Genomic DNA, 20735 nt, shown 5'->3' on the forward strand with positions numbered 1-20735 from the left:
CTCTGGTGAAGCCTCTCACCACCCCTGAGCCTGTACCCCAGTTCTGTATGCACAAATAAATAAATCTTTAAAAAAAAATGCCCATTCCCAGATCACACCCCAGGACTCCTGTGTCAGACGCTCTGGATGATGTCCAGTGATCTCTGTTTGAGCAGATTCTTCACATGGCACTGATGGTTTCTGATGCAAGGCCCGGTCTACCTGATGACCTGGTATCCCCAGCCTTAAACAGCACCTGGCACAGAGTAGACAGGAAATATTTGTTGGGTGAATTAATCTGGCTATTTCCTCCCTGTCCCCACCCCATGCCTTGCACACAGAGGGTACTGGGTGCACCATCATTGAGGAAGAGAGAGAATGCCATTCTGAGGACCTCGGGCAACCTTCGGTGTTCTGCACTGCAGACCTCACCAAATTTAGAAGCTCAGCTCACCCGTTCCTCCTTCCTGGGGCCTCAGAGCAGGAGAGGAAATTTCCAAATGCTGCTGGATGCTAATTTTCTTCGACCCTTGGGTTCTTGCCAGCCAGCCCAGAGGAAAGGCTCACTAGAGACAGGCTTATTGCACACACCATCCCCACTGTGAGCAGAGCTGGTGGGTCCCCGAGAAAGTGTGGCATACAGCCAAAACTGACACTGATGCCAGAGGTGACTGGGAGGGGCAGGTCCCTGCTGCTCACAGATGGGCAGCATCCCATGCCAAGTATTGCTTTTGGCTCAAGAGGTTCCCGGCACAAGAGGGACTTTCTGGGGCTCTCAGCCTTGCTATTTTTACACTCTGACTTCCAGTCTCTGTTCCTGTTGCCTCAGAAGGGAACAAAGCCACAAGCAGGGAGAGGCTGCAGAAGCATTTTTGAAGACACGTTGGCTTTCAGCTCTTGCTGCTGCACCATCCTGTCAACCTGGGAGGGTGTGCACCCTTCAGTAGCAGGCAGGGATGGTGGGAAAAACACAAAGCCTTGTATGTGCAGTGCCTTGTGGGGAGGGTAGAAGGGAGAAATAGATGGGACTTCAGTCCCTGCATCCTCAGGAGAGTGTTAATCCTAAGGTTCTTCTGGGAGAGGGGGTAGTGACAGATCTGTGGCCTGGGTGTTTGGGCCAGCAGGAATGTCCAGCCATGGATTATAGGCAGCAGAATTAGGAATCAGGAGTGTCCAACCATGGATTTACAGGCAGCAGAATTAAGAATCAGGTGCAGAAGGAGGGCCCTATGTAAAGTCTACATTAAATGTCCTTACCTCTATGCAACCCCAGAAGTCAAGATCGTTCAGGCTCAGACCAGTTCCTCTGGAGCAAATCGTCAGTTACCAGCTGTTGACCCTGGTCAGCTGGCTGGTTTCACACATCAGACTTGCAACTGTTATGTGTTTTTTTTACCCACTGTTTATTCACCTTCTAATTTCCGCCTATCAGGGTATGCTGATGATTCTTAGGGCTCTGGAAAGGGTAGCTCTATTGCTACGTAAAGACAGAGTTTACCCTTGGTTATAAATGCAACTTGTCCTTTTTCTGTGCCTTAGAAATGTGAGTCACCATAGCATGTCTGTCCTAGGGCAACTGTGAACACTGCACACACCCCCAGACCCACGGGTGAGGGAGCAGGAGTCTCCAGACTCATACTAATACCAGGCAGCCATCTTCACTAGGGGATCATTTGTCTTTGAGAGAAACGTAAGAAAAGTTTAACAAGTCTGTTTAAAAATAAGCAACAGGAAACATAAATCTTCATTTTAAAAGTTGTGATCTATTCATTTTTTACCTCCATATTAATTGAGAGACAAAGAGGTTCCCCGAGAAGCCAGGGCCCAGCTGCCAGGGACATGGTGCATGATGGGAAGAAACCCACCAGGCAGGCTGGGAAGAATTTGGTCTGGTCTGAGTTCCTGAACTCTTCACAGTCCAGCCTGCTCAAGGAATATCTATCTCTATATATATTTTTTCCACAGAAATAGTCCCCATGGAATTTTTTTTAAGATATCATTATTTTGAACCATGATATTATTGGATCCCATACATTCTGTAAGCATTTTCCTTTGGCCATATCAAAACATTTTATTTAGGATAGCTTTACTGAGTACTGAGCTTAATACAAAATTATGTTGTTGACTTTGGAGACCTATAATAATAATGATAATAATAATGTTAATAACAGCAGTGACTATTAGTATGGTGACTATGGCTATTACATGTCAACCTTTATTCTGAGTGTTTTATACATACTTAATCAGGTAGGTATTTTACTTTTTTTTTCTTTTATTACAAAAGTTTATTTTTACATCATTTTGTACATTTTTTTTTCCATCTCAATTGTAATCCCCGCGGGTTTCCCATCACCAAATCACCCGTGTGCCATCACCATAATCCCATGCATTTCTCTCCCCCCCACCCCCCGTTTTTGATCCCATTCCCCACTCTACCCCCACAAAATGTCTCTGGTATATGGTTGTTCATTATTTTTGTTATTTTCTTGTCTGGTCCATTATACTCCTGCTATGAGTGAAACCATCCGGTATTTTTCTTTCTCTTTCTGGCTTATCTCACTAAGCACGATCTTTTCCAGCGCCATCCAAGTTGCTGCAAAAGACATGTTTTTCTTTTTTGGTTACTGTTTACTTTTTTTTTTTTTTTTTAAGATTTATTTATGCATACAGAACTGGGGTATAGGCCAGAGGTGCAGGGACAGTGAGAGGATTCATCAGAGACAGAGTGGGGGGCAGAACAGGCAGATCGTTGAAGTACACTGCTGAGGGGAGCAGTAGGCGGGTCAGGAGAGGTCTGCCCCACCATGTGGATCACTCCTCCAGGCAGGCGGAGATCGAACTCATGCTGAAGTGGCTTTAGCTTCTTAGTGCTGTGTTTTGACCCGTTGTGCCACCAGGGAGGGCCCTATTTTACTTCTTGTTTTACAGAGAAGCATCTGAAGTCTAGGGAGGTTGCATAACTTCTCCCAAAGTCAAATAGTGACTAGCTGAGCCATGACATGCAGACCCCTACAGAGTTCATACTCTGGATTTCCAGACCAGCCTGATTTCTGCCATACCTAGAATCTTTGCTGACTTTCCTTATTTCCAATTTCACTAGAGTATTTAAAAAAGCAAAATCAAAAACTCCTCTGTAGGCTTTCTATAGTTCTTTCTATTGTAATTCTCATATACATCCTTCTTTAAGTAATCCCCACAGCTGATCTGAATTCGAATCCTAAACTGGTAACTCTCAGGTGGAATCTGGTGGTTTGCTTTATGCTTTTCAAAGGTAAATTGATTTGCTTAAGGTTACTGTTGCAGAGAGATTCACCCAAAAAGAAAAAAAGTTCCACAGTATGGAAGTCTTATAGGCTGAAAATAAAGAATATGAAAATAAAGAATCACATGTGATGATTTCAAAGCTCTAAGCAGATCAGTCAAGAAGGGGTGTGTAACAGACACTCAGTTCAGAAAACTGCTGAGATCAGAAGGGCCATGAAATCACCAGTTACCATTTTCTTTCCACAATGTCAACTCCTTGCTTTTATCTTCAGCAGCCTAAGTGATTTTCTGAAAATCAAAAGGGGCTGGAACTTCTTCCTTGAAGCACCTGGTGTTTGCAGATTTTCTTGTCTTTATTGAGCCTCCCGCCCTCATTCATGCCATTTGAGGGCTACCATTTTTAAGCTGCTTTGCAAATTTTGAATAATCTTATGACAGAAACAGCTTCTTGATAGGTAGATATTTTGGCCCCACTGCCCATTAGCTATGGCTTCAAATTTTATTTTGAGTAAAATTTAAAAGCCAACTAACAAAGTACATCTTTCAAGGAAACTCATATATGCAAAACCTATATGAAAAACAAAAACATCACTATTATGAAAGACCTGGTATTCCTGGCACTCTGTCTTCCTTCATAATTTAATAACAGTTGAAAGCCATTGACCCACTGACTAAGGCCTGAGTTGCTTATTTAGAGGTGTCCATAATTTTATGTGGAAAATAAAAAAAATTGGGCCACAGAGATTAGCAAATGAAGTGTAACAGGGATGAGGTGACCCAGAAAGGATATTTTTTACATTTCCTTGTCAAAATTATCAATAAAAAAGGAAACAAACTCTCAACTCAAAGTCTCTTGGCCTCCAGCCCAGAATTCCTTTCCATCTATCATATCATGTTTCTTTTTATCCACAAGAACATTGGCAGGCACTCTCAAGGGAAGTAGACTTCATTCCTAACTAGAAGCTGGTATTCCTACCAGTTACACAGGGGACAGGGACACCCTCGCTTGGGTTTTCTCCAACTTAATCTCCAGTTCGGTGCATTTTACCTCTGCGTCCCAGTTGAGGTACTGAAAACAAAATAGCAAAAGAACCCTCCCCTAAAGAGGACATCAGACAAACGAGTGAATACACATACTTATTTTGAGTGGTTTCTGCAACATTTGGGTAACTTGAAATTATTTAATCATGCTTAATTTCCTGTAGGGGTGGGGGGATTTCCATTCTAATTTGAGACATGTGGCAGTTTTGCCTCTGGCAGATTTAAAATGAGAAAAGTGGATGCTAGAATACCAAACCTCCTGAATCACATCTGTGCCCTCCATCTTAATCAACCTCTTTGTTTGGCTTCCTTTTTCCCTTGTCGCGGCTGGGCAGCCTTGGTGACCCCTATCCACATGATTTGTACAGAGGAAACCCCATAAGCTTCTCATTTAAATCATTGTAAAGCACTTAGGCCCCTTGCAAATGGCCAAGGAGAAAAGCATCTAATCCTGAGCATAAAGTGAAACCTAGATTTGAGGTTTGCTGCTAGATGTTTCTGTTTACCTACATTGACCCATTATACCTCCATTCTATGAATTCCTCATCCTCCTTCCTCTTCTCTTCTCTAGTACTTTAATCCCTATCATATTCAATTCAAAGTCACACATGAGATTTTTAAAAGTGAATATTCAGTAATAAAATATTGATATAAGATTGTCAAGATGTATTTTATTTTGTGTTAAAATTCCTTATCGTTGAACCTAAATGCCCTTGGACTTTGCACGTGCTTGCCAGTTTGCCACAGTCCTCACCACTCTCTTGCCCACCCACCCTCCTTCAGGGACTGGCAGCCTGCCTATTGACTCCATTTAGTCACTTATTAAATTCTGAGGCATTCCCAGTCCACCTTTTTTGGAAATTACCCCATGTGCAATTTAGAATTCCAGAGTATTACAAGATGTTGTTCTGTAGACATTTATGATCAAATGAGAAGAATTGTTAATGTAAATACAGTACTCATGTAAAGAACGGCTAAGGAAAATGAGAGCTGTGCTCAGTGCTGGGAGTGGTGTATGATATCAGTGAATCTTTCTGATTCCCAAAGGGATTTCGTAGACTTTGTGTGTAACCTTGCAGATTTGCTTGGGTGGTTGATTCTGACTAATAGAACTTTAGCTGATTCACGAGGTTCTTGGTACTGTAAAATAACTTGTGGATGGGCCCTTTCTGTCCATATCCTCCAGTGTTTTCTTCCTAGTTTGTCCCTGTTCTCTTTTTGCCATGCTTTGTATCTACAGGATGACTCTAGTTCTCCTGATGTGGGTTTGAACACATCGGCTATGTCATCCCCCTGACTACTGGTACTGAACTTAGAAGACTGGAATGTGTTCTTCCTGTAACAAAATCCTCCCTCTTTTGTATTTCCCAGCAGATATATGGAGCGATCACTCATTTCAGACTGATCCAGATCTGCCACCTGGCTGGAAAAGAATCAACGACATTGCTGGAACCTATTATTGGCACATACCAACGGGAACGACTCAGTGGGAACGCCCGGTCTCCATCCCAGCAGACCTTCAGGGTTGTAGGAAGGGCTCACTTAGTTCTGTCACGCCATCTCCTACCCCAGAGAACGAGGTAAAATGGAGTGTTTTTTAATGCTTAGTAGAGTGGATGTAACTTAATGATTTCTCTTTAGACTCATTGCATCTGCCCCAACGGCCATTGAGGTAAGCATTTTGATGATCACGCATGTTGTAGTTGAAATCTCTGTAAATGCGTCCTTTCAGTAAATAGTGTTAATACCATCTTTCAAGGATGTTTGCATTTCTTTAATGACTTTTACTCTCTTGAAAAGCCTTTCCAGGTATGGAAAGTAAGAGGGGCTGATTAATGAGAAGTGGTTAAGATTCCCTAGGGCTCACTGAGGCTAATACTTTACTCTGTAGGTGCCACTGCACAGTGCTGGCTCCATAAAATATTTACACACAGAAGAATGTCTCTTGGCCAGACATGTTATAATTACTGCGTATCTTATTAGCCTTGGGTTCATTGGATTCTGTGGAGAGGATGTCTGCAAGAATAACCCTTGAGAGTCCTTAAATGCTTAATTTCTATTTTTTTTTTAAAGTGAGAGTTTGTTTCGCACAAGTGACATTATTTTAGAAATAATTAGCAGCATAAATTCCTGCTATCCCTGAGGAAGAAATCTGGATGTTTAAACAAAGAATTGAGGCATTAAAAAAATTCCACTGTGGTATTTATTAATATAAATATGCCTGCAGTGAACCTTTGTGAATCCTGGTAACAAAATATTCAGAGAATTACAGTTAGAAAATACCACCATTAAGTAGTGGCCTTTTTTGAGAATGGCAGTTTGATCCCTGACACCTAGGCATTTCTGCCTTTGTGTGACTACAATTTTTGCTCTTCAGACAGCCCATTTGCTTTTACTTTGACGACATGAAGGGCATTTGGCCACCTCTTACCTGCAAAGCTGCTCACTAGCCTCATAACGATTATCACCCTTCCTGTCTTTAAAAGTAGACTCCCAACCTCCTGGGAAACTTCCATTCATTCATGTATTCCTCTTGTGTTAGGTATTCTAGGGGGATAAAAATGCCGCCACTACGGCAGCATGAAGCAGCGATTTTGCCTAGCCTAATGCAGGTGCCTCTGGCTCTTCTCCTCGTACCACAGAGCACCCTCCTGGAAGCCACGTGGCAAGGTGCAGCCTCTGTTCTCACTCTGCACTGATCCTCTCTCTTCCTTGACTGTAGATTTTTTCTCTTGATTTCTCTTGGAGCCTCCTCTACTCCAAAGCTCTCTCTGTTCCTGTATAGTGACCCTTCCACCATCTTCACCAGCAGAGTTGCCACCACAGAATGCCAGGGTGGTCTGATACAGTGTCCATACATCACAGACAGGGAAACTGAGGCACAGAGAGGTAGGCTAATTTTCAGAGGACCTAAATCCTCCTGAATCTAGGCCAAAGTTCCGCTCACTCAGCTTCCCTGGCTGAAGGATGTCAGCCCATTTTTTCCCGCTGACCCAGAGGTAAGATGAGAGCGCCTGAGACACCATTCCTATTCACCGACCCTGGTGTTTCTGTGTGCAGGAGAAATGACGTCCTCTTACAGCCTGTCTCCTGAGGCTACTGTGTGGGTGTGGTCGAGCCCAAGGAAAGCATCAGGGTTTCTATAGCTCAGATTTTTCTTTGATTGATATGGTAACCTTCCTTTCTGGGGTCTGCGAAATGCTTTGGGAAGAATGCAGCCACAGAGGCAGCTGGCCCTGGGGGGTCTCTGAGCAGACTGCACTTCTCACGCCTGGGCCTCCTTCTGGTGTGCCTTTCTGCCTGTTCTTCCCCTCTGTCCATGCTTGCCTCACACCCCAGCCTAACCTCCCCTCGGGGCACCCTCCAGGCTCCGGCTGTGTCCCGTGACCCACTTTCCTTTCTTCCTGGAGTTCAGTGTTCCTTGCCTGCTTCTCTAGCCATTGGCCTCCCACTTGCCACTCGTGATTTATCATGACTTTTAGTGAATTTCATCAGTGTCACGTCATTGGTTCCCTTCAAGATACTCCTGCAGCTGGGAAGACGCCATTGTCTTCCCATTTAAGAGGAGGGATAATCAAGGCTCTGTGAGTTGAAAACCACTCAGCTGGTGTTAGCATGGGGTGGCAGCCAGCTCACTGACTCTCCAGAGTCAGACCCTGTGCTCAGCCCTACACTGTGTGAATTTCCACCCGCTTGTTGATGTCTTTCTCTCTTCTTCTGCCAGCTACACTATTGTGTTCACCAAGTCTTATCCCTCCGGGAACCTTTGTTAGCGGTTGTATATTTTCTTGAAGCTTCAGAGAGAGAATGCCTCATGGCCAGCACTTTAATCTTCAGATCAACCTTTCATTCGTTCACTTAATATGCATTTTCCTCCTGACCGTGAGGCCCTCTATGAAGACAAAGAGCTAGGCAAGTTGAAAAGACAATTAAAATCATAGAGGCAGGGGCCCTCCCTGGTGGCACAGAGGGTTAAAGCACAGCGCTAAGAAGCTAAAGCCACTTCAGCATGAGTTCCATCCCTGCCCGCCCTGGAAGTGACCCACATGGCGCGGCAGACCTCTCCTGACCCACCCGCTGCTCCCCTCAGCAGTGTACTTCATAAGTCGGCCTATTCTGCTCCCCACTCTGTCTCTGGTGAATCCGCTCACCATCCCTGCACCTCTGGTCTGTACCCCAGTTCTGTATGCAAAAAAATCATAGAGGCAAAGGGGTGAGCAGGTAGAGAGAAAAGGAAGGGGGAGTGGGAGGAAGACCCAGCCACCTGCTCACCAGGACATGTAGATGCCATCACAGATATTAAAGCTGAGGCACAAGGGAAATAGAGTGAACACAGTGCCAGCCTCATGGCTTCTCTCACTGCTCCTCAGAAAACTCTCTGTCTTATCTGTTGCTATGGTGATCATTTTCTTTTTACATTTGAAAACACAGAGACAGAGGAAGGTGAAGGATTTTGCTCTGGCTTACACGCCTAATGCATGGCGGGGTCAAGCTTGGTTGAGTCTGCCAATCTGGGTTGGTGGGTGCCACCCCCACACCACACCAGGCTACAAGGCACTGTGTGTCAGGGGGCTTGGGGTCCCTCAAATCTTGGCGACCCTCCACCCCAAGGGAGGACTGTGCCATAGACTGAGCCTTCTAGAAAATGACATCGTCTCAGGTGCTAATGACAGTCGAAGAGAAATGATTATTTCTCTGACACCATTTCTTTGATCCCTAAATAGCATCTATTTCAACTACTTTAGAAACATGAGAGAAAGCAAAATGTTAAGGGCGAGAAGAAACTTGTAATATGTCATGTTAGAAATGCATATTTTATTCAGCTTTTTCCTGAGATAGCTTTAAAAAAAAAAATAAATAAGTGCCAAATCTGTTGACTAGGCCTCTAAAAAGTAGAGGACAGAAGCCTTCCTTACAGTTTGAAAAATTTATATTTCACATTCCAAAGTTCACTGGAGAAGTGCTAAGCTCAGCAGATAATATTTCCTCTGCCCATGCCAGCAGTATTTTTGAAAGTTTATAAACTGGCGGGGAAGCATTTGCTGCTGGAATTTAGCCCATGACGATCACCCCCAATCCACTGAAACAAATCCAAATTACTTGCGTGTCAAATTTTAGAGAGAAGAGGGAGCCACACAAATATTTTTATGAATAGCTGCTGGCCCGTAGTCATGTCTTATTTATCATCTTCCGAACTGAAGGTGTCTCCTGATTGCTTACGAAGTGAGTCAAGAGGAGAAAGTGGGTCTGAAAGCAAGGGCAGATGGAATCATTTCTCAGGAACGTCACTCTTCTCGATCATAATTCACTCTGTTCTTGCTGCACTGCTCACGGTGTCTGCAGGAATCGTGAACACTTGACTCCCTAGAAGGGGCAAAATCCATCAATTATGTTAGAACCGGTGGATTTTCATATTCACTTAGAAATAAGACGACCGCATAAGGGCTCACTCTGTCTCCACGTACTGAACTTGACCAGACCAAGCCCTGTGACCTTTTAGGACTGGAAAGAGCCTTGAAGAACTGCCTAGTGGACAAAGGGCTTGGAGAACACACTGCTCCCCTGCTCCTTCCCCCAGGCACTGAGTAGACTACAGGGGTGAGGTCTGGGAATCTGCTTTCATCATAAGCCCAGGTGATTCTAGGCCATGTTTAAGAGAGCCAGTTCTCGAATAAATCTAGTCTCCCTGTTTTCATTCCAATGTCACTTTCTGTTAAATTTTTGGGCCTCACTCTGATGTGTCCTGGGAATTGTTATTCTGATGCCTCCCCTTTGAAAGCCCTTCATTCCATCGTGTCTCTTGTTGTGTTAGGACTTGGGGCATGTCAGTCTCCCCCCTTGGCTGGTCAGGGTTACCATTTTCTGGAGCACCTGGCACAGTGACTGGTATGTGAAGTCCAGTTCACTGTGTGAAGGAAGAAACCAACTACGCATCTGAGTCCTTAGCTGACATGCTGTGTTGACAAAGCCAGCACTATTGATAGATCGGCAGGGCTCCTGACTCCCCCCTTTTATAGTGTCTACATTGATCTGCAACTTACACAGATTAATTTAACTGCACAAACATTTGCTTCTCTGTTTACTAAGTTTTGTTTTCTTTTCCACATCTCTGGATTGTGTTCATGTGATACACCTTGATTTCGTTCTTCTGATAGTGTTGCATCTAGTAAAACCTAGAAAGAAGGAACAAAATAAATATACACATTTATAGACACGATGCTCACTAAAACATTGCTAGGTCTGTTCCGTGATATCCTAGACTTCCAGGTGCTCTTCCTTCACCATCGAGACCACACATATTGGCACCCAAGTCTTAATAGAAGGCTAGTAAGAGGCATAATTTTAAAAGTTTTTAATCTGCAGGATCCCAAACTTCTTATTCTCACTAATGGCCTGTTGTCTTCTCCATGGAAAAATTGGAGGGTAAGGAAGCTTCCAGTGCCTGGGTGAAGAGCTAAGACTCTTGGCTGCTGCTGAGAAGTCTTCAGAGCCCTGTCTGAGGGCACCAGGCACAAGAGAGCAGAGGCAGGCCCTGGCGTGGGCTTTCCCACAGGTTGTGTTAGCGTCAGTTAAGAAGGAGTCAGGGTTAGACAGAGGAGTGCCTTAGGTTATACAGATGAGTGCCTGAGGAGTCAGGGTTAGGTAGCCTCTGCTCATGGCCAGAACGTCCCAAGTGGATAGGGCCATGATGGCACCGGGCCAGTTCCACCAACGTGCTCTCTGAGGAGAAGAGACCTTCATGGCTCTTCCGGAATAGAGCATGGTCTCTGTAAGCAGGGTGATGGGTGCTATGCCTGGGCCAGTCAAGACTACCTCAGGAGAATACGTTCCCATCGAGACTCTACCTGCTTGCTCGGGACTGTCACCTGAGAGGCCTTGCTTGTGGACCATGGTCTCTTCATACTGTCCTGTTTTTTTCTCTTTGTGTTATGCCTTTCGTGAAGCTTATTGCTCCTCCTGCCTTTTCCTCTCTTACTGTCTTTCTCCTTCAGTTCTTTCAGCTCTCACTCCCACCAGCTATCCTACAGACGCGGGGGCGGGGGGTGGGGTGGCTGCAGGCTTTCTGGAGGACCAGAGAATCCATTGGGGTGCTTTAAAAACATTGATTTCCTGAAATGTGGTACTCTGTCTTCATTTAAAAAATGTGATGTGAGGAATAGAATATATAGTGCTTAATAGGGGAGACAAATTGTTTTGTCCTTCATTGCCCTTAATTAAAAAAAGAAAAGTTATAGTCACTGGTAGAGGAGAGAAAGTTTCTCAGTTTGATATAAATAAATAGTTTTAAATAAAGGAGGGGAAAAGGACTTTGGCCTTGTCATAACATAGAAGGCAGCATTTTTTCTTGCATGAGTTATATGCTCAAGGGTTTCTTTGGGAGAACCCATGTTATTTTTATGTTTTTCCAAGTCACTCTGTAGGGCCTTTGTTTATATAAATCTGTAAAAAGTGATTATTGGGGGTTTGCCAACTGGCTTGTGTTTCCAGGCATGAGAGCTAGATTCCTATAGTCTTACAAACTCTAATTAACTTTTACTTTACAGGGCCCTTGCACCTAAGAAAAAACAGATTTAAAAAATTTAAACCACACACATGCAGCGAACCATCTCAAATGCTAATGGCGTTTCTGAATCCTCGATTTAAAAATGCTCTCCTTCCACCCTTTCCAGTCCCAACACAGGACTTCTTGAGGGAAATTTATGATTTCAGATTCTTTCGGTCAGACACCCACCCTTTTCTTTTTAATTTCTCCACAGAGACAATTATCTTGAGTCTTCCTAATTCACCATCTGATAGCCTTCTCCAAGTGAAAAACAAATATCACTCACATGTAAACAATGATGATGATTTGGGACCAAAGAGACTTGGGGTTTTTTTGGTTTTGTTTTGAAAATAAATTCTAGCTTAAAATGCAATTAAAATGCTATTTGGGATGTGACATTTCAGGTCCTTACCACGTGTACTTATCAACACTCTGACGATGGTGATTCTACACCTTGTTCTGTCACTGAAAATGTGACAAATATTGGGGAATTTTCTCCCCAGAAAAACACATGCACAAAGCTCACCCCCCCTTCCAGGGGTTCATAGATCCCCTCAGCTGACAGGATGAGACCGTCCTGTGTTGTTCATCTTTTCCTCATGGAAGCTGCTCACTGCTTTTGAGGATGAGCAAGGACAGGGCTGTGACACTGGCATCATCCCTGCTTTTCTGTTCAATAAAACATGAACATCTCTTACTCAGTGAGAGAGATTATTAAAAAAATAATAATAATTAAATGGTCTAAGTTCTTTTTTATTTTGAAAAACTGCAGTTCAGGGGCCTGTTTCACAAAAGCAGGCTGCAGTGTTGCCCCTGTGCAGTTTTGATGCTGGACCCAAATCTGCAGTGACTTAGCTCTCCTAGGTGGCCAGAGCCATCCGAACATGGGTTTCAACTCACAGGACCTTCGAACAGTGCTCCACTTTGAGTGGCTTTAAGAATTGCGTTACGAGGGCCCTCCCTGGTGGCGCAGCAGGTTAAAAGCACAGCACTAAGAAGCTAAAGCCACTTCAGCATGAGTTGGATCCTCGCCCCAGGAGTGACCCACATGGTGCGGCAGACCTCTCCTGGCCCACCCACTGCTCCCCTCAGCAGTGTACTTTGTCAGTCGGCCTGTTCTGCTCCCCGCTCTGTCTCTGGTGAATCCTCTCCATACCCCTGCACCTCTGGCCTAAACCCCAGTTCTGTATATATAAATAAATAAATCTTTAAAAAAAAAAAAGAATTGTGTTAATGTTAATACCTGTGTTAATACCTGGGTCGGTATCTCTTCTCATTTTCAGATAATGTAAGTTGAAAAGTTACTTCATTGGAGTTTCTGTAGTTGAATTTTTATCTAAAAATGTGGATTTACCTGTCAAGCCTGTGGAACAAATTCTCAAGGCTGCTTCTGGGTTTTATTAGCTTCCTTGGTTTCTCCAAATCTTAGATGAAAGATACATTAATGTACACTCAATATGGTTGACAGAAAAACACATTTCCTTATTGTCTGAGGTGAAAGAAAGGAGGGTTTTAGATACAAAGGTCTGTCGCAATAGTTCTACCAACAAAACAGGGTTTCGTGCTTTGTCCACAGAAATGTCTCGAAGATGATTTTTGTGATCAAATATTAAGTTGTGAAGAGACTAATGTGGCAGAATGTAGAGCTTTTAATGAATTAGGGGAGGTCACATTAGATCATTTAGAGCTATTAAGTTATCTCAGCAAGATGTTGATGTCCTTGCTAACCTGAATTGTCCTTTATTTTTGTTTTGTTTTGTAAGTGAAAATAATTTGGTCCCTGGCTTTATGTGTGTATATATATACATGTATGTGTATATTTATTTACATATTAATATATGAAATATATATATATATATTTATATCTTTAGCTGTGGACATTCCCATCTCCCCAACTCAATACATTACAGTTACCATCCCTAACTCTACCCCCACCTTAAGAAAAAAGATGTGCTTGGTTAATGGGAGATTAAAAAAAAAGTCACTATGAAATTAGATATGACAGGCCTTTCATACTTGAAGGCATAGTTTACTTTTAAGCCATGTTTAGAAGGATAACTTTACTGTGGGCTAATAATGTTCAGCAGTCACTTGTTTTGATAAATAATTATTGCTCCATCCTGTTCCTCCTGATCCAGTCTTCAGGTGGTGGGCGATCTGGATCTAGAGAGAATGTGCTAACAAGTTGTTGTTAGAGTGAATTTGTTCGCTAACCCATCCTGTGAATATTAATGCTAACAATCGTGTCTTGTGTTTTTTTTTTCTTTCCTTTCTATTTTTTTTCCAATCAATGTGCTTTTTCCTATGTGAATAATTATATGTCTAGAAACAGCCATGGAGTGATTTTGCTGTTCTGAATGGGGGAAAGATTAATAGTGACATTTGGAAGGCAAGTATCCTGTCAGATTTCAGATCGCTTAACGTTCTGTCCTTGTTGCATGGCTGTGGCTGTGTTGTTTTTCCTTCGCCGTGACTATCATGCATCCTGCAGGGACTCTGTGCTGGGGCTTCTTGCTAGGCATCACCAGTTCACACACGTTGCCTATTTTGGATGTCTCTCATCATGACTGACTTCAGGCTGACTGCCCCAGGCTCCCATCATCCTGTAGACTGGCTCGGTGGCTCGCACAGATCTACATCCAGCAGCCCTTGCATGCCTGCGTCTGCCTAAGCTCACATGTCCTCTCTGTCCCACACTGGGAGGACGTCTCTGCCTTTGATATTTGGAGCCAAATTATGGGCTTTCCCCCTTTCTCCATTAACGGAGCTCTATTTCCCTCTAGGATTTGCACGCAGCCACAGTTAACCCAGACCCCAGTTTAAAAGAGTTTGAAGGAGCAACTCTGCGTTACGCGTCTTTGAAGCTCAGGTAGGGGGCTGGGAGGATTTGCTCTAACAGGTGGCTTTGCGTCACTGGGTTTGCAATAGAATTCTAAGCTCAGTTTTCTGTTTTTCTTTCTAGAATTGCCCCACATGCTGATGATGATGATTCTGGTAGTATCAACAGTGACCCAGAAGCCAAGGTTTGTAAGAAATGTGCTTTCAGCAACTAGCTTATAATCACGCCTCCAAGCAATGACTTTGGACAATAGCCCAGTTTTTGTAAACCAGCAGCTCAAAGTTACGTAATAAGTGATTATCCCTCAATCTTCTTACCTTCCTAACCTCCAACAAAGTCAACCCCAAGGCCACACTAGCTGTGTAAGGACTTCTGTAGCCATTGAGACTCTGCTTGTATCTGTCTACATCACTTCTTTGCATAAAGTAATGAGTCAGAATTATTGCTCAAATGGGTGGGCTTGAGGAGCTTTTTTTTTTTTATTTAAATATTTATTTATTGGACCCTTCCTGGTGGCACAGCAGGTTGGAGCGCTGCACTGCAAAGCTAAGCCAAGCTGTGGCCATTTCAGTGCAAGTTCGACCCCCGCCCTGGAGTGATCCACATATCCTGGCAGACCTCTCCTATCTCACCCGCTGCTCCCCTCAACAGTGTACTTTGAAGATCTGCCTGTTCTGCTCCCTGCTTTGTTTCTGGTGAATACTGTAGCTGCCCCTGCACCCCTGGCCTGTACCCCATTTCTGTATGCATAAATAAATAAAATCTTAAAAAAAAAAGTGGTGGGGGGGGCAGTGAGAGGATTCACCAGAGACAGAGAGGGGAGCAGAACAGGCAGTTCAATGAAGTACACTGCTGAGGGGAGCAGCAGGGAGTTGGGGGGGTGGTCAGGAGAGGTGTGCCATGTCATGTAGGTCACCTCTGGGGCGAGGACTCAAACTCACACCGAAGCGGCTACGGTCATCTTGCAGTAAGTACTGTGTCCTAACCCATTGTGCCACCAGGGAGGGCCCAGGCTTGAGGAGCTTTTAAAGACAGACCAGGCAGTGCCTTGCAGAGCAATGGAAGGGGTCATTGAAGAGACAGCACAAGGTCCTTCCCACTCACCTCCTCCTGGGCACCCTCACACCCGTGCTGGGTGAGACCATCCCTGTTATAAAAGCATGTTTTGTGATGGAGTGTGAGCAAGCCGTTGTCTTCTGACTTCTGCTGGGTAGCAACAGCGTGAGCGTTATGGACACGCCGCCAGCGTGTACACACAGCCCTGCACGGAGAACCGGGCCCCCTTCCTGGGGCTCAGCGCTGTAGGGTTGCGGTATTGAGATGCTTAGTATTTCTGTCTTTGACTTTGTGGTTTGTCAGTAAAGGCAGCGGGGACTGGAGCCGTGCCTCGCCATAGTCATGCCACTTCACTACCTCCCCACACGGTTCTTGGTACCCCAGGCCTGCTCAGGCCTCCACCTGCCCCCACTGGTGACACTACTGCCCTTCACCTCCAGGAGAGCTGAGACTGGGGGCCGGGCGCACACCTGAATTCTCAGAAAGCAGCACAGTGCGGCCTCACATGTCTTAGCGCCTTTGCTTTATTGCCTTTCGTCGATACTGTGTTTTTGAAAGTTGAAGGTTTGTGGCAGCTCTGCATGTGATAAATCTCTCAGCTCCATTTTTCTAACTCCATCGTGTCATGTTTTGGTCATTCTTGTGGTATGCCAACTTTTTTTCAGACTCCACCCTGAATGTGCTCTATCAGTGGGGTAACAGCTGGAGGGAAACATGTCTTTGTTGTAACCTGTGATCAGTGATCTTTGATGTTGCAATTGTGATTGTTTTGGGGTACCCCGTATCACACGTGTGTAGCACAGTGAACTTGATAAACATGTGCGTTTTGACTGTTCCACCAACAATCAACTGTTCCTCCTTTCCAAGATACTGAAGTTAGGCCAGTGAATCCTCTTTCAGTAGTCTCAAATGTTCAGGGAAAAGGAAGAGTCCGTTTTTTTTTTTTTTTTTTTTTTCAATTTAAGCTAGAAATGATGACCTTTAGTAAGGAAGACTTGTTCCAAGTCAGCAGGGAAAACTGTGGACCTCTTGCACCAGACAGTTAGCCAAGTTGTAAATTCAAAGGAAGAGTTCTTGAAGGAAATTAGAAGGGAACTTATGATGATAAAACATGAAACATGGAAAAAAGTATTGCTAACGTTTAGTGCATAAAAGTTCAAACGAGCCATAACCTTCCCTTAATTCGAAGCAAGAGCCCTAATTCTTTGCAACTCTATAAAGGTGTAAAAGACAAGGAGGGTGCTAAATAAAAGCTAGACGCTAGCAGAGGTTGATTCACTAGGCTTAAGCCCTCAGTGTAACATTAAAATACAGGTAAGGAAGCAAGTGTTGATTCAAGTTATTCAGGAGATCTCGCTAAGAATGCCTGCCTTCAAAGTCTCACAGGAAAGACCGGGTGTCCTGCTAATGCAGCTGAGGCTTTAAGTTGAAACCAGTGCTCATTTAACACTCTGAAATTCCTATGGCCATTAAGAATCATGCTAAATCTATCCTGCATGCGATCTATAAATGGACACAGGCAAAGCTCAAATGACAGCATCTCTGTCTACAGTATTGTTTAACATTTTAAGATTCTTCTAAATATTGGAAATGTACTTGGCCGCTCAGCTCTGATGGTGACATAGGAGGGGTGTCGTGCTGTTCCCATGTCTGCCAACGCAACAGCATCCTTCCTGCGACCCACAGACCAGCATGTGGAAGGGAGTTATGTCGTAAGGCTGTCTCTGCCTCAGAGGGTGATTCCTCTGACAGACCCTGGCAAGGGCAAATTGAAAAACCTTCTGAAAGGATTCTAGATGCCATTAGAAATATTTATGATTCCTGGGAAGAGGTCAAAATAACATTAGTAGGGCTTCGGAAGAAGAGACCCAGAAGCTGACAGAAGAAAGGGAAATGTATGTGTATGTGTTCGTACTTTTTATAGCAATGAAGGGTTTTTTAATCAAGCAGTGTACATTTTCCCCAGTTTTGGGACAAGAGGCCCTCATTTTCATTTGCAAATTATGTTGCTGGCCTAGATACTCCCAGCCTCTTTCCCACCTTTCCCTTCCCTCCCTATACAGAGGAGATGAAGGAAAACCTTCCAGATCCTTTTATAGTTTGTCTGAACCCCGGAGCACATCTGTGACTAAGAATAAAGAGCAGAGAGGTTCCCTTTGTAGTTCAGTGGAAACATCATGCTGCTTCAAGCCCATGGCTCCTTCACTGGAAATGGCTGAGTTGCTGCCGGTTGTGTGACATCTGAGGAGGTCTGACCTTCTACCCCTAAATCACATACAGTGTTGAAAACCAGTGTTAACATCAATTCAAAAAAAAGTGACGAGATGAGGCGCTCAGCTTCCATCTCATCCAATCTGGTAGGATAAGCGGCCCTCCATCCTGTGGCATTTTGCACAAGTCCTTGGGTTGCTGCTAACACGTGGCCTTTAAAGATAAATTTTATGGCAAGGAATGGAGGCAGCCAACAGGAAGGTGGGCTGGGAGTAATTTGCTCTGCTACCAGGTGTTCCACAAGGCCTATAAGCAAAGGCTGAAGGAGGTGGGTGAATGGCAGGAGGCTGCATCTTTCTCTCCCAAAGGGTTGCGGTGGCAGTGATGTCTCTAAAGCCAGGTGTGAAACTGATAAGAGTGGACTGGGAGGGTGACTCCAGGAATGGAGAAGGACTTGATAACAGGGCTGGGAAGGCCTGGTTGAAATATTACCAGAGTCAGTGCTTTCTCTTTTTCCGCCCAGCTCAGCTCGGGGCTCCCTGCCTCCTTATCTAACCACTTTCCCTTGCCAGCCTGTCGGCCGGCCGCACCACCTATAATGATTTTGCTCCTGCTGATAAGGAGACTCAGCTTTATCATAAGTTACTGAAGCCACACTGAGTTCTAAACAAAAAAGCATGTGTGGCATATTACTTCTTTATGGCCTACTTTGTCTCAGACGAGAGCCGAAAAAACTTTTGTAAGTGCAGGTGCTTCTTTGAAGAAGGAAAAAAAAGGGTGCAGGAAATGACAAGGAAGACTCAGTGCCCCTGCTGGGCCGCTGGGCTTTGGGGCACATCTGCTGGGGTCTGGGGGGATAGGGAGCTGGGGAAGCCCAGTGTTGCAGCTCACAGGACTCTGCGCACCCCGAGTCTTTTCTGTGCCTCTTGGTAGTCTGAGCGTGAGCAGTGAGTCCTGGACGTGCACCTCAAGATCTTGACAGTTCTTTTGCAAACTACAAGTATTTCTGACAACCCTCTTGCAGCCCTGGAAGCCAAAGGTCCCCCATCTGTGGAAGGCCAGTCAGCTGAAGGACCCCATGCTGGAAAGGGCAGAGTTTTAGAACTTTATTTAGTTTTAGAACTAAATAATCATAGTGTGTAGCAGGCAAAAGCATCCCAGTTCATAATGGAACATAACAGGCTTTCTCGTGCTTCATTATAAAATACCTAATAATATTTTCTGAAATAAAATACTGGAATACTGCTACACTTTTGCCAGGCATGTTTAATTTTTTGTGCCATGGAATTCCAGATCCAGGCCTGAGGAATGATGACTAAAATGATTCGTCCAGAAAATGTTTTCCTTATTCCCTAAATGAAACTTACATGCTGCAAAAATAAAAATAATTTTTAGGCTATCAGGATATGTTTACTTTGGAATCCTCTCAGCCAGTCTGAGGTCTTAGTAATGTTTCCAAATAGCAGTGGCAACAGAAAATGACTCTTTTTCTTTTCTCTCTCTCCCTCCTTCCTACCATCCACCATGGGGGTTTTTATAATTCTGAAAGTATTTTTTGACTCTACCTAATTTTCTATATAGTGTTTTTTTATTATTTACTAGCAGTATGTGTATGAGTTTGTGTATAACTCCGAGCTCTTTAACTTTTTGTTATAAAATGATGGCTTTATAGAAGAATTACGATGATGGAATTATCCCCTACCTCCCAGCTAGCTTTCCCTAAAAAGAACATCTTCATTTTCTTGGTGCAGTTCTCAAAACTAAGAAATTAGCTTTGATTTCATATCCTTATAATTAAATTCTAGATCTGATTTACATTTTCCCACAAATGTCCTTTTTCTGTCCCAGGAACAGTCTAAGAGGCTATATAGCTTGTAATGAGCTCTTAAGAATGTATTCAAGGGCCTTCCCTGGTGGTACAGCCAGTTAGGGTGCAGTGCTATGAAGCTGACCGCAGCCACTGTAACCCAAGTTCAATTCCTGGCCTGGGAGCTGACCCACATGGCGCAACAGACCTCTTCTGACCGCCCACTGCTCCCCTCAGCAGTGTACTCCATCAGCCTGCCTGTTCTGCTCTCAACTCTGTCTCTAGTCAATTCTCTCATCCTCCACACCTCTGGCCTATACCCCAGTTCTTGTATGTATAAATAAACAAACACACCTATACCCCAGTTCTTGTATGTATAAATAAACAAACACACCTTTTAAAAAAATGTTTTCAGGCCCTCCCTGGTGGTGCAACAGGTTAAAGCTCAGCACTATGAAGCTGTCCACAGCCACTTGAGCACCAGTTTGATTCCCGGCCAGGGAGATGACCCACATGGTGCAGCAGACCTCTCCTGACCCGCCCGCTGCTCCCCTCAGCAGTGTACATCACCAATCTGCCTGTTCTGCTCCCCACTCTGTCTCTGGTGAAGCCTCTCACCGCCCCTGCACCTCTGGCCTGTACCCCAGTTCTGTATGCACAAATAAATAAGTCTTAAAGAAAAATAAAGTACTCACACACAGTTCTCAGACTGGCCGCCCATAATCCCTTTACAATATTCGATGTCAGTGATATACTATAACCTGCCCAGCCACTGAGTAGCGATAAGCATGTCCCAGGATTCTCTTAGAGTGGAGCTACAACTTCATAAAATAGGGGATTTTTTTCTTTGAAATGATTGTTTGGTGTCAGCTGTCAGGACTGGTCTTCCCAGGTCAAAGGCTGTGCGTCTGCAGCTTCTGTCACTTACTGCAAAATTGATTTTCACCCCGGCCCCAACGGCGTGTAACTCCATCAGTGAGCACCTAGATGCTTCT

General features: G+C 44.3%; 1 protein-coding gene across 4 annotated transcripts in view; it reads left to right on the forward strand.

Moving 5' to 3' along the window:
• Positions 1-20735, forward strand: part of APBB2 (amyloid beta (A4) precursor protein-binding, family B, member 2) — a 304616-nt gene that overhangs the window by 197284 nt on the left and 86597 nt on the right. For all 4 annotated transcript variants that reach the window (XM_012724124.1, XM_012724127.1, XM_012724126.1 and 1 more), the window contains 4 exons: positions 5656-5864; positions 14154-14216; positions 14611-14696; positions 14790-14850. In XM_012724124.1, the coding sequence (XP_012579578.1) occupies positions 5656-5864; positions 14154-14216; positions 14611-14696; positions 14790-14850 (419 nt within the window). The remainder of the gene's footprint in view (positions 1-5655; positions 5865-14153; positions 14217-14610; positions 14697-14789; positions 14851-20735) is intronic.

The sequence above is a fragment of the Condylura cristata genome, unplaced genomic scaffold, assembly GCF_000260355.1.
Source record: "Condylura cristata isolate star-nosed mole 26May11 unplaced genomic scaffold, ConCri1.0 scaffold00012, whole genome shotgun sequence".
Lineage (NCBI taxonomy): Eukaryota > Metazoa > Chordata > Mammalia > Eulipotyphla > Talpidae > Condylura > Condylura cristata.